Here is a 15783-nt window from a genome sequence, read left to right as displayed (position 1 = left end):
ATTAAGGTAACGTGGTAGACTCGTCTTCTGACGAGGAACCGCAGTTGTAGAAAAGATGTGATTCTGAGTCACATCACTTGTGGCATAGCTGGGTCTAGAGACTGGATTTCTCCTTTGTCTTCATGTTCCCGAGAACTTTTTGTGTTTAAATTTATATGTATTTATGTATGTATTTTGTTGTTGTTGAAGAACATTAGCCCTGAGCTAACATCTGTGACAATCTTCCTCTATTTTGTATGACTCACTGCCACAGCATGGCTGATGAGTGGTGTAGGTCCATGCCTGGGATCTGAACCCATGAACTCCAGCCACCAAAGTGGAGCGTGCAGACCTTAACCACCACGCCACTGGGCTGGCTCCTCCCCAGAGAACTTTGGATCAACAAATTTCTCCACACTAGATTCTAAGCTCCGAGACAGGGGCCGTATGCTCACAGCAAGTGATCTAGACCAAGACCCAAGTCCTAGCAGAGGCTAAGCCAGGGGAGGAACTCAAGTGATACTTGAGTAAATGAATGAATTATCCCATGCCCAGCTAAAGCTGACAGGGAAAGGACAAAACCAGGTGTTATGACTTCTCCCAGAATAGATGAATAAAATATGGTAGCAAACAATTAGGACCAAAGGCAGCGCCAACTCCTTAGGTTAAAGCTTCTAGACCAGAATGCAGAGGTCTCATGCCAGCGCGTTTTAATGTCTTGGTTTTGGAGCCAACGGGAGCAGGGACCTGCACACTCTCTGGTTCTTGCAGAATCTGATCATGTCGAATAACCAAGCCCTCTAAACTCCCTCAGGTCACCCACCAAACCATACAACAGCCCCCTAGCAGATCAGCCCTACCCTTCCATTTCCCCGACCTGCCTTAGGCTTACTTTTCTACAACACCTCCCCTCTCCTGACTGCCCGTGGAGACTGAGCATCTGGGAATGAGACTTGTTCAATGAGACTGTGGGACCAAGATCTCAGGGAGGGTCCCCTCTAAGGGTGATGACAGGTAGGACAGACAGGCAGAAAACATAATTTGAAGTATTTTTGTTTTTTTATATACAGAATACAGGAAAGTTTCTGTAAAGTCTAAAACATTACAATTACTATGTACATTGGTACTAGTTGTGGGGATGGGAGGAGAGGAGGGAGCTGGGGGTGGGAGGAAGAGGAGAGAAGTGGCAAGAGAACAAAAAAAGGAGACAAAACAGGTTTACGACAAAAACATTTTTGCTACAATAGACAATTTGAAGAAAACGCTCTACCACATGTAGTACTGTACACAGTTTTTAAAAACATTGAAAAAATGTCATCACTAGATGTATTTACACAAAATCCAAATACACTTTTCCTTATTTGAAATAAAATAGATGGACAGCCAGAAAAAGAATTCATTTCTCATTTGTCCATAATACACAGTAGCTACCTGTAGTGCAACCGCTGCAGAAGGGAAAATAACTTGGAGGGTGGGAACATGGAAGAAGGGTGGGTAGCGATCTTTATATTAAATAAAACAATGATATTGTATAGATTTTGCTGTATGAAAACTGTATTTTTTTCTTTTAATATAAAACTATTGTCACTGCCACAAAATAGAACAAGTTTCTGATTATTTTACAACGGCGGGCGAGGGGGAGGGAGCAGAAGGTGGGTGGGGAACGGTTTTGTGTTGGAGGAAGTGTCCAGACCATGGGCCTTCCCCTCCCTGCCCACACTGTTCCTCAGCTCGGGTCTGCCGCTTTCCCATGAAATGGTGAGTACAAATATATGTGCAAATGCCCCCTAGAACTTGAGAAAAGAAAAAGGATTTTTAAAAAACAGTCAAAAGGTTTTCTTCATTTCATGCAAAGATTGTAGTTGAGGGGTTTCTGGTGGAGTATAGAAAAAACCCGGGCTTGGTTTGTGTACATTTTTGCATTGCAGGAGTCTTGGGTTGGGTGGACAGGCGGGTGACCGGGTAGCCGCCAGTCCTAAGGAACGGAGTTGGAGCGCAGCACAGGGCCCTGGTGGGGCTTGAGAGAGAGCTTCTCGGCCAAGACCGCATCCTGCAGCAGGCCGGCATCGCCTTTGGGCTGTTTGGTCGCAAACTCAGTGATGCTGAAGACAAACTGCAGGCACCCCAGCTTGATGTAGCTGCCATGGTGCAGTAAAGCCGTGCCTTCCCAGCCGGCCCCACTGCCCCCGATCAAGCTTGAGCTGCTGGCTTTGCAGTTGCAGGGTCTCCTCTGTGGCCCCTGGGCCTGGGAGCTCATCATTACTGCCTCCTCACTTGGCTCTTCATCCTGTTTCTGGTGCCGGCGGCGCCCTGGGAAAAAGGGTAACGGTTACAGGAGAGGAATAGTGAGCAGCTAACCCACGTGGGCTCTTTGCCAGGGCTGGGTCCCTCCCCATTCTAACTGCTGTGTGACAAGGGTGAGGGACGCTCAGAAAGCGCTGAAGTCCCCAAGTAGGTGTGTACACATTTGTGGGTGCATAGCACTTGCTTCTCCGAGGCCTTCCCTGGGCCCACGAGCAAGAACCTGGCCAACTGGATGGGAAGGCAAGAGACAGTAGATCATTGGCAGCAAGCCAGAGCCACCCTGACTGCGGCCTTGGAGAATATGTCCCAAAACGGCAGGCTTTGTGGCCACAGGCCTCTGCTCCAACTTACTGATGACACTCTGCACTTTGGCAACAATACTGCTTGGGGGGGTTGGCGGGGTCTTCTCAGAGAAGTCACATGAATACAGCACGTTGTCCACCGTTGTCCCGTGCTCACTGTAGTTTAACAGCTCATAATGTTTGGTATTCTGAGGAGGAGGAGGGAAGATAAGATGTGTGGTCTGCTGCGTGGGGCCTGGGGCTAAGGGGAGAGAGGACACATGGAGAACACTGTGCTGCTCTATCTGGGGAGCTCTCTTTCTTCCCCAATCATGCCCCCTTCCCTGTTCCTTTAGAATGGGGCTCAAGACTTACCTTCTCCGTTAAGCCTTCCTTCCTAGCACCCCATACCCCCCACTCTCCCACTGCTCCTTCACTCTGCCTCCTCAGCACTGGCTCCTATTGAAATGATATTCACTGGCACATGATGATGATGAAACTCACAGGGACACAACCAAGAGGGCTTGGCTTCCTTCTATGCTTGTCCCTTTCCCTGCTTTAGGGTGGGCTCCCCGTGCTGAGCCTGTGACCACCTTCAGGAGAAATGGCAGCCTTACTCCCGGGGAGCAGGTAGCCATGGTAGGGTGCCCTTTTACACCAAGACTCTTCTCCTCCGGGAATGAAAAGAAAGGGAAGAAAAGGAGAGGACTCCCAACCCCCTTCTCCTCACTCCAGGGCACTGAACAAAAACCCAACCCCTGGGAGCGGGGAGGAGAGCTCCCTCCCACCCCATCCCCACCCCTCACCTCATCGTAGAATATGCAGGCGTGTTTCCCGGACACGTAGTTACAGTGACCATAGTTTGTAAGGCACACGTCCATGTCAGCTCCTGCAAGGCGGCAGGAGTAGAAGAAAAGGCAGGCAGAGAACAGACTGTAAGGTGTATGTATGGGGGAGGTGGGGAGGGAGGGAGTTAGCTCCTGGGCGGGCACTAGTAGAGACCTCAAGGGGCAGGTAGCTCAGGGCCCCCTCCTTGTATGTTTGAACAGAAACCAATGTATTTTCCAATCTCCTGCCAAAGAACAGCTGTCCCTGCCAGCTGATTTGCTTTGGAACATGTGGCTGCTGCCCAGAGGGGAATAGTGAGCTACTGAAGAGCATGGGATATTTCCATGAGAGCACAACATTGGGTGCAGGGCTCATAAACCCTATCATCTGAAAGAAAGGTAAATTTCTAGGCTAAGGGCTAATTTGTCTGTTCCTTTGTACAAGATACAGGGCTAACTAAAGGTTAGGTATGTGTGAGCCCCATCACTTTTTTAAAGACTTCCAGGGACACAGCATTTGCCCTTTGCTCAGGTATTTCCTGCAGAGTTTGAAATGCCTCGCTGAGCAGCAGTCAGAGCTGACTTTCATCTCTCCTGATGCCACGCTGGGCACAAAGCAAAAGGGCCTGAGTCAGGGAGACAAGTAGCCGAGAGTGTTCGTTCTTAGTAGCCTCTCGTCCGGGTATCTGCTGGGTCAAACCAGTTAGCCCTGGAGAGGGCTTCCCTTACCCCTTTCTAGCCTCTGTGGATAAGGGTGTCAGTCTTCAGGGCTGAACAGATTCAGTGCCTCTCCTAGGTGGCTCACCTGTCCCGATGTAGAGGGTTCGATAGCACATGTTCACAGCTCCTCCCAACCCTAAGAGAGGGTAGAACACAGCTCGGGCCTGTACCTCCTTTCTCTGCACTACAAGACAAACACAGGGAGAGGATCACTCAGAAACCCAGAACCTGGGATCCAAACACAGAGCAACAGAACTTGTGGCTCAAACATAAACCAACAGAACCTGGACCTTTGGTTCACGGTTTGGGGAAAATAATCCCACTGGAAGAGTCATCTTTCCAAACTCACATCTGACACTGGGCGGGTGCATAGTGAGGCATTCTCTCCCCACCCACAGCATTTCCCACATAGGATAAGAAGGATCATCTTCTTTTTTTTTTTGGAAGAAGATTAGCCCTGAGCTAACTGCTGCCAATCCTCTTTTTTTTTTTTTTTTTTTTTTTTTTTGCTGAGGAAGACTGGCCCTGAGCTAACATCCGTGCCCATCTTCCTCTACTTTATATGTAGGACACCTGCCACAGCATGGCTTGACAAGTGGTGTGTAGGTCCGCACCCAGGATCCGAACCTATGAACCCTGGGATGCCGAAGCAGAACGTGCAAACTTAACCACTACGCCACTGGGCCAGCCTCCCCCACTTTTTAAAGACTGGCACCTGAGTTAACAACTATTGCCAATCTTTGTTTTTTTTTTTCCCTTCTTCTCCCCAAAGCCCCCAGCACATAGTTGTATATTCTAGTTGTAAGTCCTTCTGGCTCCACCATGTGGGCCGCCACCTCAGCATGGCTTGATGAGTGGTGCTAGGTCTGCACCCAGGATCCGCACCAGTGAAACCCCAGGCAGTGCAAGGCAGAACGTACGAACTTAACCTCTTGGCCACAGGGCCAGCTCCAAGAAGGTCCACCTTTGAAGATGGCCATAGAATTCAAGGATGATAGTACTTTAAGCTCCTGGGCTACAGGTTGGTTTATCAGGGATATATCAGCTGATACTTCAGGGAGGCCACGCAAAAAAACAGAAGGCACAGACCAATGTTTCTCTAATTTTAATGTGCATATGAATCACCTAGGAATCTCGTTAAAATGCAGATTCTGATGCCACAGGTCTGAGGAAGGGCCTGAGCTCTGCATTTCTAACAAGCTCTCAGGTGATGCTGATGCTGCTGGTCTGGGGATCACACTTTTAAGCATCAAGGCTTTTAATGGCTAATCCTCAAAGGGATATCCTAAGCAGAGTCAAACTTTTGGGATGAATTTCCAGGACACTAGCCAAAGTGTTATTCTGTTTCTCACCTTGAACTTGAAAAACTCCCTTTTGGGAAACTCTTCTAATTCAAATATTTGAAAGCAATTGAGCAGAAAGCACACCACATATACCCAAAGGCACGCATAGCTGCTTTCTGTGTCTCAAAGTGGATGTGTATGAAAGACAGTCACAGTACACTTCCCCAAGTCTGATCTGAAAGTTGTGATTGCCATCTTGTTCCTGCTTTCTGAGAAAAGAAACCATGGTGCTTTACTGAGTGCATTAAAGGCACACAAGGAGGACTGAGATATTGAAAGCTGAAATTCTCCAAGGGGGCAGATGGCTGTTCACACAGAGGGGAGAACTGACGGTGTGGTGTGGTGGCAGATGCGTATGCACATACCTTCTGTGTGGTGCCCTCCAGAAGCCAGCTGATGTGCCCCGACACTGCCTGGTGAAGCTTGGACTCGGGAGGGGAAAAGCTGATGTATTCTCTGCAAGGCCAGAAACTTGATCAGCTTCTCGTCCAGCATATTTATCTCGATTTCTAGTAACCAAAGAGAAAGATTAAAAAGCAGCTGAGGAGGAAATGGAATGTGGAAGTAGGTGAGGGTCACAGAGCAAATAGTTCATTTCTTTTTTTTTTGAGGAAGATTAGCCCTGAGCTAACATCTGCTGCCAATCCTCCTCTTTTTGCTGAGGAAGACTGGCCCTCAGCTAAGATCTGTGCCCATCTTCCTCTATTTTATATGTGGGACGCCTGCCACAGCATGGGTTGATAAGCAGTGCTAGTCTGCACCTGGGATCCGAACCAATGAACCCTGGGCCACCAAAGCGGTGTGTGCAAACTTAAACTGTATGCCACAGGGCCGGCCCCAGTTCAGCATTTCTAAAATCCAGTCAAGTGATTTTTCTCAGACAGCAAAGAGTACAAAGTGATAGAAAGGTCGGGAGTTGAGCATCTCACTAGCCATTTGCAGAGAGATGGGCCCCAATATAGCCTGTGCTGATGCCTCCTGCAGCTGGGTAGCTTGATTCTAGGTAAAGTAGAAAGACAGAGCAAGACAAACCACTTGCCTGCCTGTGGGGGAGGGCCTGGATGTCCAATATTGAGGCCTGGATTTTCTACCCACCCTTTGTTCACTGAGATCAAGATCTGCCCCAGTTGTCCTCGACTTTGGGGGTTTCTCACAGATGAGTTCCCTCCTTTGGGAGTGAGGCTCCTCCTGGTTTTATTCTGCAAGACCAGGTGACCTGCCTAAAGTGATTTTCTTCTCTTCTCACTGGTTCAGCTTGGCCCTGCTCTGCCTTCATCTTTGATTATACGTATATGCATGTGTGTAAGGCAGAGATAGGGGAAGGGGCTTTCTTTCCTATCCCACTCCCCTACCCACCTCCCCAGCCCTCTGAGATCAGGCACCCCCACTTCAGTCCCTTTTTGAAATGAGCTGAATGCCGTGTAGGGACAGCACTTTCACCCCAGCAGCTGGTGGTAGAGCAGCAGCTCACTCACTCACCTCCATTGACATCCATAAATGCTCGAAGTGAGTTGGTGAGGTCCACCATGGCAGTAGAGTTGGCTGGGAAAGAGGGTACGGTTAAAGCGCTTCCTATGGATAACGTGCCGGGGCTGACCTTGCCATCTGGGGACGGAGCAGGAAGACTGTTACTTACGTCGCCTGAGGGAAACCCACCGGTCCAATCCCCCACTGCTGAGACAGGTCTGGATTTCGGACCCAAGGTGATGTTCCCTTCTTGATTCTCACCCCACAGGCTCTGGAACTCCTAGAGCTAAAAACGCGTGGTGAGGAAGGGCAGATGGAACGACAATGCACCCGGGCACGCAGGAGTCTCCAGAGCACTGAGAACCAGTGAGATCTACTGCTCTGGGGAACGTGGTGGGGTAGCTTCATTCTCTGGGCCATGACTACCTCCCTGCTGCCTCTACTCATTTAAATAGTGGTGACTGTCCCTGCAATTCCTGCCTACTGATGTTCAAATCACAAGGTGCAAAATCTATTCAGGTTGGTATTAAGAGAGAAACAGAACAGGAAAAAGAGCCTGAGTATGGGCCATCCTGGGACCAGGGGCCCCCATGCAGAGAAGTCACAGTCACCTGGTCACCGAGACTCCCAGCTGACTAGGAGGCCGGCTTCAGTTCAGACGAGAGAGACCACAGGGGGTTCCAGCAGCATCTGAAACCTGGTTCAGATGCTGGGGTCAGCAACCTTGAGGTCCTGAATGCTGACTGGGGATAGCTGAGAGAGCAGGTTCACGCCGGGCTAAGTATGGACGTAAGGAACTAACTCTTGGCATGTGGTCTGAGGTTAAGCTTTTGGGCCAGACCAACCTCTGTGGGTATCCCACTCTGCAGCTACTCTGAAAGGCAGTGTTGCTTTCTGTCTCTGCTTTTCCTAGCATGGAAATTCCTTCAAATGAGCTGGCTCTGAGAATCTGGATCGGGCGAGGATCCAGTCTCCAGTGTGGATCATGAGGCACCAATGCCATGACCCATAACCTCAGGCTGACCACAGTGGCTCCAGAGAGCATACTGCCTTCCTCTAAGGTGATGGAACAAAATAAGCAGAAGGTGTGGGAAGGTGGAGTCAAGAGACCCAGGCTGTAGTTCCAATCCTGCACTGACATGGAAAGTCACCTTAAGAAAATCACTTAATCTTTCAGAGCTTAAGAAGTCCCACCTATAAGATGGGGACAAGTTAACATGTGCTTTCTCTTCTATCACAGAAAGGAGGGGAGGACAAATAATACAGAGACCAAAGTCCTCTGAAATATTCACAGGGATGTAAGTGTTTTTTGAATCTTAAGTCTTATTTGCCAGGAAGAGCATGAAAGGCCGAGCAGCACTCACCTGATGATGGCGCTGGTGAGCAGAATCGTTGGTTGGCTCCTGGGGCCAAGATACCATCTCCTGCTGCTTGGGGGGGAGTGAGCACCCGGGTGGCATTTGGGGGTGAGCCCAGTGGCCTTGAATCTGTCAACGGAGGTCCTATCTGTGATTGGACAGTCTTTCTTTGCAAAGTGCTGGTGTTCTCGATGCTGGCACAAGAGCTGGGAATGGAAGGGGGCAGGCTTGGGACAGGAACCAAACTCCTCTGGGGGCAAGAGCTGGGGCCAGTGGCATTCTCTGTCTTCACAATGATGCCGACGGTGTGGTTCTGAAGCCCCCCAGCCGCTGGTGGCGTGAGGGGCCTGGGCCAGCCTTGCCGGTGTGAGAGGCCTGGTAGGGGGGTGTTGGCGCCTGGAAGTCGCCGGGGGTCCGTGGAATCAGTGGGGCTGCTGTAGAGGTGTGGGCCATTGGCTTTCACCTCTGTGTTCACTGGCCCGTTGGCAGTCCCACAGGGGGCTTTCTTGGATTTTTCCGCACAAGAACTGCAGCTGATGTCCTCTAGGGCTGGGGGCTGGGGGGGTGGAGAGCAGCTCAGGGAATTCTGGGTGCTAATCCCCGAGGGACAGGACAAGGGGTAGTGGGAAGGTATAGGTGCCTTGTCAGCTGTTTGCAGGGAGGTGGTGATTGAGCTGTCAGTCACAATAACAGGCTTAATATCAGCCTTCTCTGTCTGTTCAGAGTCCCAATGCGAAGGCATCTGCTTAGCAGATAAATGTTTCAATATGCTGCACTGGAGCGCAACAACACTACAGAGCCACTGCAATGGAAGGAGAGGAGAGGAGAGGAGGGTGAGAGGCCTGGGAGGCGCTGGTCCTTCCTGCCACAGCGGCCAGGGCTACAGCAGAGCTGACAAGCACAGTTTCCGAGGTCCCATCGCGAATGCCCAAAAAGGACGTGCTTGACTCCTGATAGATTCCATTTCCATTCCCACGCAAGACTTGTTGGTACACTCAGCAGGCAACACCCTGGTCAGCAGAGCTTGGGATTCCCGTTCTGGCTCTGCCCCTAGTCACCTGTGACCAATATTCAGCAAGTACCCTAAGCACCTGCTGTATGTCCAGAACTATCACCTAACCTCTCTATGGGTCTACTGATCTCTTTCAAGGAGACAGATTTGCCCGTCTCACAGCACAGTGGGGGACCGATGGAGAGAAGCAGACGGCGGACTCTGTAGTTCTCTTACTTGCCTCAGCATCTGAGCCAGAGGTTCCCTCTGGAATATTCAACTCTTAGGGGGTGAGGGTAGGGGTAGGTGGGGTTGTAGAAGATGGGGGGTGGGAATGACAGAGGCTACTTCCAATAACAACTGTGCAGAGATGGAAGGAAGATTGGATTTGGAATTCCAGCCCCTTCTTCACTCACCTCTTGCTGCTCTGCCTGGGTGGCTAAGTGCTCAGAGTTCAAAAGGTGCGTCTGTGATTCCTCAGGGATCCCATTGCAGATCAGCTCCCCATCCCGAATGGCCGCGGGTGCAATGAGAGGGGGTGGAAACTGGTACTGAGATTTTATAGCATCGGGCACCTGTTCAGGATAGACAGAAGGAGGAAGGAGAGGAAGATAGTGCCAACATGTCCAGTTGATTCTGCCCTGGCTACACTCTTCTGTCTGTGGTGCTGATGCCCAAGGGACCACCATCCACTCTGGGATTCAGAGGACAAGGAAGGTCAGTGGGCAGCAACTGCTCTGTGCTCCCAACTGACTCTGACATACACACACCAGCCTGAGAAGGCACAGAAATGGAAACAGTAGGCACGTCCCCTACTTTTCCTCATCAAGGTCTCAGGCCTACAGAAGCCAGAACCCATTGCATGCTGCCTCTGCTCTGGCCTAAAAAGTGTAGAAGTGGCACTGGACAGGGCTTCAGAGTACTACTCTAGGCTCTTATTACTTAGCATCAAGTTCGGGAGGTGAGTGAACAGCATCTGAGACATAGAAAGTTAAGTGAGGTCACATTCAGAGAGGAAATGCTCAGCATGAGGCCTGGCTCGTGGTAAGTACTCAATCAATGTCAGTTTTCTTCATCCATTCATTCATGATTCATGAAACAACTGAAGACCTCTTTGTTGCACAAAGACAGCAGACACACTCTAAATCACACCATGTAAGAATGAAAGAGCCACATAAGCAAAGAGTCATTCATACATTCGACTAACATTTATTGAGCACCTCCTGAGTCTGGGCACTGTGCCAAGTCCTAGACATCCAGAGATGAATAAAACTTAAGCCTTGCCCTCAAGGAGCTCACAGTCTAGTGGGGAGATGAGCACAGAAACATTATAATACAATGAAATGCATCCCAGAATAGGGTCATGTCTAAGAAGCTATAAAAAACATAGAGGAGAGTGCTTCTTTCCGTCTGGAGGACAGGAATTTGGGATTAGGGAAGGTTTTATAGGAAGGCAGTATTTGAGCTAAGACTTGGAAGTTGAGATAGAACTTCCAGGCAGACAAAGGGGACATAAGGGTAGGAGGGCAGCACAGAAGGCACAGAGACGTGAAAGCACTTGGTAGATTTGGAAAACACTTGGAGAAGCAACAGATTTAGTGAGCAAGTCCTTATGAAGGATAAGGGAAGAAGAGCTGGCAATGGTTCCCAGATTTTTGGCCTGAGGGACTGGGTGGAGATCGGTGTCATTCATTGAAACAGGAAATACAAGAGGAAGACCAGATTTGGAGGCAGAGGACTTTTGGTCTTGGGCAGGTTGAGACTGAGGTGTCTGTGGGATGGGCAGGCAGATATGAATCTGGATATGAGGAGAAAGGCAAGGAATATGGAACTGAGAGTCATCACCATTAACAGTGGTGGCCGGTGGCATGGGCTTGTCTGAGGTCACTCAGGAATGGGAGGGGAGGAATGGAGTGGTAGGCTAGTCTAAGGCTGCCGCTGGGGAAGACTGACAGGGTAGGAGGAAGAGGAACCCCCAACAAAGACAGAAGGTTCTCAGCCTATTTTGCCTGCACTGCTATACATCAAGGACAAAGGCCAATGTTCCAGGACAGATTGGAGCAGTTCCCCACCACTGGTCTGTCATGCTAAAGTCTTCACTTCAATCTCAAACTGCCCAAGTACAAAATGCTTTTCAGGCAACTCGTGCCCTTTGATTTTCCTCAAGAATAGGAAAACATTTAAAAAAGGGTAGGTGGCATCATAAAATGACAGGATTTTATCAAGGCCTCCTGGCCTATTATTCACTTCAGCAGCCAGGCTCTTTTCCAAATCTACACAGTGACGTACAGTCTAGATTACTTTTAGATCTCTTTAACTAAGTACGAGGCATGCCACCGCTAATATGCCCTGCCCCCAACTGAAAACACCTTAATTTAATTTTGGAAAACTGGTGTTTCCACTAAAGTATAAATATTTACACAGTTACGAGTTTGTTATACAATTTTCAACAGTTAATATCTTGCTAGCGCTGACACCCACTGGAAGTGGCAGGAGTGGCGTGTGATTTTAAAGTGTGGTTGCCACCAAGTGGCAATATTTGAGAATTGCTGGTTTCCATTGGCACATAGGACTGTCTGAGGGATTATTTCAAAAGAGAAAACTCAAGCTTACAAATGGGTATATAGCATTGGGCTCTCTAGGTTAAATGAATGAAGGGATTGGATGGTTTACGAGAAACAGCCTCAACGCCACCAAATGCTTTTCAATGAAGGAAATTTTTCTGCCAATCTCTGTGGACACACTTTAGCGATTGTCAAGTGCATGCAAATGTTAGGTATTATTACAATAATGCTCCAATTTAGAGTATTGGTGATATGTTCACAGCAGCCTGGAAAAATATATTCAACTCTCCTTTAGACATTTTCCTCTTAAGTTCCTCAGCTGGGATAGCTCCTCAATGTCACAAGGCCCTCCGCTTAATCATCCCCACCATCACCTCTCCAGACAGCTCTGGGAAAGGGGCAATCTCACAAGAACAGACAGCATGAGTGCCAGGTGAGGGGCAGTAACAGCAGAGCACATCTAAAGTTTGGAGGGAGGGGCTAAAGGGTGCTTATCCTTGGGAGAACTAGAGACTTAGTTTGAAGGCCTACTTTGGGGTTTGGCCTTCATAATCCTGACCACCATCCTCAAGTACTAAAACATATAGTCACATTCATTACTTGCTGAGACACAACAGACAAATCTCAGGAGCTTCAGTCTCCCTATCTGTGAAATTGAGACCATGATCCTCTGTGTATCCAGTGAAGGCAATCAGAGACCACCATCCCGCCTGCATCGGGTTTCGACTCACCTTCAAGCTTCTTCTTTTGACTGACTGGAGCACACGGCGGTTAGGAGGGTGCTTCTTGTGGATTCGGTTCAGGAAGTCTACTTTGACAACATGCTGTGAAATGGTGTCCTGAAAACGGTCAAACACCTGGCACCGATTGCTCAGCGTCATATTCTTCTGGTTCAGCTATGGACAAAGCAGACACACTGCTGTAGTGAACCCCAAAAGTCAGCCCCCTCCCAACTAACCCTATTCTCTACGTTTAAAAAATAGAAGCCCTGGCCAAATGGGTTGGGGCTGGTATTTCAACACTGCTGTCAGAGGGCCTGGGAAGGTGGATGAGACTTTCTCCCCCAGCCCTGCTCAGTCCAGCAAGGGAAAACTGGTATGTTCCCATTCCCTAGAGAGGCTTGAGGTGGGCAGGAAATGGGGAATTAGCCAAGAAGTGCCCTTCCAAATTCAGCCTCTGACAGTTTTCTGTCCAGCTCAGATCACCCTTTGTCAGTGTACCCTACAGAGCACAGGTTTCAGAGGAGATGCAGGCCTCCCTTCCTAGCAAACGACTCTTTCCCACAAGAAGCAGGACTGTTTCCTTTTTTTTTTTTGAGATTTTATTTTTTTTTCTTTTTTCTCCCCAAAGCTCCCCAGTACATAGTTGTGTATTTTTAGTTATGGGTCCTTCCAGTTGTGGCACGTGGGACACTGCCTCAGCATGGCCTGATGAGCGGTGCCATGTCCGCGCCCAGGATTTGAACTGGTGAAACCCTGGGCCGCCGAAGTGGAGCGCTCGAACTTCACCATTTGGCCATGGGGCCGGCCCCAGGACTGTTTCCTATATAGGAGCTTGGCTGACAACTGGGACCAGCACCAGAATCCTGTGTGTGCTGCCCTATTCCCTCCTCCATGGTACCAGGGAGCATTAGTGAACCCATCTGGATTATCACAGTCTTGCTCTATAGGAGGCAGAAAACCTTGGACTGCTCTCAGAGGCCAAAGGGAGGAAAGAAAAATGTTTGTGCAGGGTCCAGCCCGGTGGCGCAGCGGTTAAGTGTGCACGTTCCACTTCAGCGGCCCAGGGTTTGCTGGTTCAGATCCCAGGTGTGGACATGGCACCACTTGGCAATCCATGCTGTGGTAGGCGTCCCACATATAAAGTAGAGGAAGATGGGCATGGATGTTAGCTCAGGGCCAGTCTTCCTCAGAAAAAAGAGGAGGATTGGCAGCAGATGTTAGCTCAGGCCTAATCTTCCTCAAAAAAAACAAAAAGAAAGAAAGAAAGAAAGAAAGAAAAGAAAAGAAAAAAGTTTGTGCAGCAGTATATAGAAGGCATAGAAACAATGTCACTTTTCCTCTTCTACATCTGGTCCCCTAGACTTTAATTCAAAAGAAGAGATCTGTGTGGCAGCTTCTTAATTAGTAAATTAGGAAAAACCCCTAAGTGGCTAATAAAAAATTACCCAACTAATAATTTCTCATCTGTGGAACGCTGCTCTTTAAGATTCATATTTGGGTAAACTGCTCATTGCTGTTTTTTTCTGGTTCAGCAGGAGTTCCTTTCCAAGCAGCATTAGTCAAATTGAGAGCAAAGCAACTCTTCTTCCAGGTGTACAAGTCTATAACTAAGGTTTCTCTCAGGGCAAGGTGGGAAGCACTCTGTCATGCTGAGGGCCAACAGTCATTCCACGGTTATCACCATTTGATAGACAATGTACCCACCACTCCTGGGAGATAAGATAATAGCACCCACATACCATTCATTCTTCAACAATTTACTGAACATCTATTACGTGCCATGACAAGTGGGTTGTAAAGAACTAAAGTAAGAGAAGGGAAAGAACCTCATTCGGTACCAAGAACACATTAGGTGTTCAATAAATAGTCGACTGTTTGGAATACCATTATCTATGCCAATTCTCCAAAGTTACTGGACAGTTATCTGCCAGTGCTAATACCTGAGATATGAGAATAAACAATTTGGAATTTTCTTAGTTTATTCTCTCTAAAAATAAGACACAGAAAAATATGGAAGCAATTACTGTGAGAGCATTTATTTCCATACGGTTGGATCTAATATACTCCCCTTTTAGGGCTGTAACATGAACTGTTTAATTCATCGTGGAAGAAATTATTCACGAACAACCAAGCGCTAGTGGGTTAAATAAGTCTGCCTGTGCAGCTAAAATAAGGCATTGTGGGAAAAAGAAAAATGTACAGCTGAGGCACGTCAAAATACTCAGAAGTGAGTAGGATGGTGTGGAGAAACCAGCATCTGAGAGATTACAGTGCACTCTGGCACCAAGCTGGCCTTACGTGCTTTCTACTCAATCAGTCCACGCCCCGCTTGCCGGAAGGAGACTAAAGGGACACTGCTGTGCTTACCACCACATGTTCGATGTGATTCGGACACATCCATCTGCCCAGGGGCATGGCAGTGAGCGGCGGCTCGAGGCAGTCCATGTGGAACAGGAGGGGGCAATAGTCACACTGGATAAGAGGGGCCACGCGGCAACTCCTGCAAAAAAGGGATGTAGGCCATTTCTGTGGCAAGACAGGAGAATCCAAACCAACTCTGCACTGTGGAACAGCCCCCACTCCCTAATCCTAACAACGTTCTCTCAATCCTCCTCCCCCAATGATTCAGTTACATTCATGGTTAGGAAGATGGATGAGTTGGGGGCTACCATCAGGCTCTCCATTATTCTCTAAGAGGAATGTGTCTTGTAGGGAAGTGAATGTTTATTTGGAGTACAGCTAAAGTGGCTGTCAGAGCAGGAATGATCAATGCTTAGTACCTACTGGAGGAAGACAGCCAACTTAGCTCTGATCTTTCCACTCCTTAGAAGAAAGCAACTACCTCATTAAAAAAATGACTAGCAGCCTTTTTAGAGTCCTATACCACAGCAAGAGAAGATTTCTCTTCTGCATAAAGTACTCAGCAAAAGTGACAACCAGAGAGAGTTGTGCTGGGAAAATGGCTTTGTAATGTACTCATGTAAGCCTAGTTCAAGGGAAGGGAAGGAGCCTAAGCAAATGCCAATTATGATTTGTAACTACGATGCTCCTTGGGTCCTTGAGGTGCACTGGAGACATAGTCCAGCCTGGCTCAGAGTTCTGCTGCTTTACTATCTAGTTCCCTATAGCTTTTGCTGTGGAACATTTCTTTTTGATGGCTACTTTCTCCTGCTATCCTGCCCTTCTAGCACATCCAAGCCAACAAGTCCCGCCTGAGTAATTGAAGC

General features: G+C 48.5%; 1 protein-coding gene across 3 annotated transcripts in view; it reads right to left on the bottom strand.

Moving 5' to 3' along the window:
- Nucleotides 1-1506: 1506 nt before the first annotated feature.
- Nucleotides 1507-15783, bottom strand: part of PHF12 (PHD finger protein 12) — a 37082-nt gene continuing 22805 nt past the window's right edge. Inside the window, exons 6-15 of one of the 3 annotated variants that reach the window (XR_011493688.1) lie at nucleotides 14924-15056; nucleotides 12566-12730; nucleotides 9687-9845; nucleotides 8286-9081; nucleotides 6934-7059; nucleotides 5820-5963; nucleotides 4197-4295; nucleotides 3371-3453; nucleotides 2635-2826; nucleotides 1507-2289 (exon numbers count right to left, since the gene is read on the bottom strand). Coding sequence is in view for 2 of the 3 variants with exons in the window: in XM_014830937.3 (XP_014686423.1) it covers nucleotides 1955-2289; nucleotides 2635-2773; nucleotides 3371-3453; nucleotides 4197-4295; nucleotides 5820-5963; nucleotides 6934-7059; nucleotides 8286-9081; nucleotides 9687-9845; nucleotides 12566-12730; nucleotides 14924-15056 (2179 nt within the window). In the remaining variant the exon portion in view is untranslated. The other 2 variants (XM_014830937.3, XM_070482691.1) reach the window with 2 other exon arrangements.

This window comes from Equus asinus, chromosome 13 (genome assembly GCF_041296235.1).
Source record: "Equus asinus isolate D_3611 breed Donkey chromosome 13, EquAss-T2T_v2, whole genome shotgun sequence".
Classification (NCBI taxonomy): Eukaryota; Metazoa; Chordata; class Mammalia; order Perissodactyla; family Equidae; genus Equus; species Equus asinus.
The sequence above is the reverse complement of the archived record's forward strand: the minus strand, read 5'-3'. Positions and strand labels throughout refer to the sequence as shown.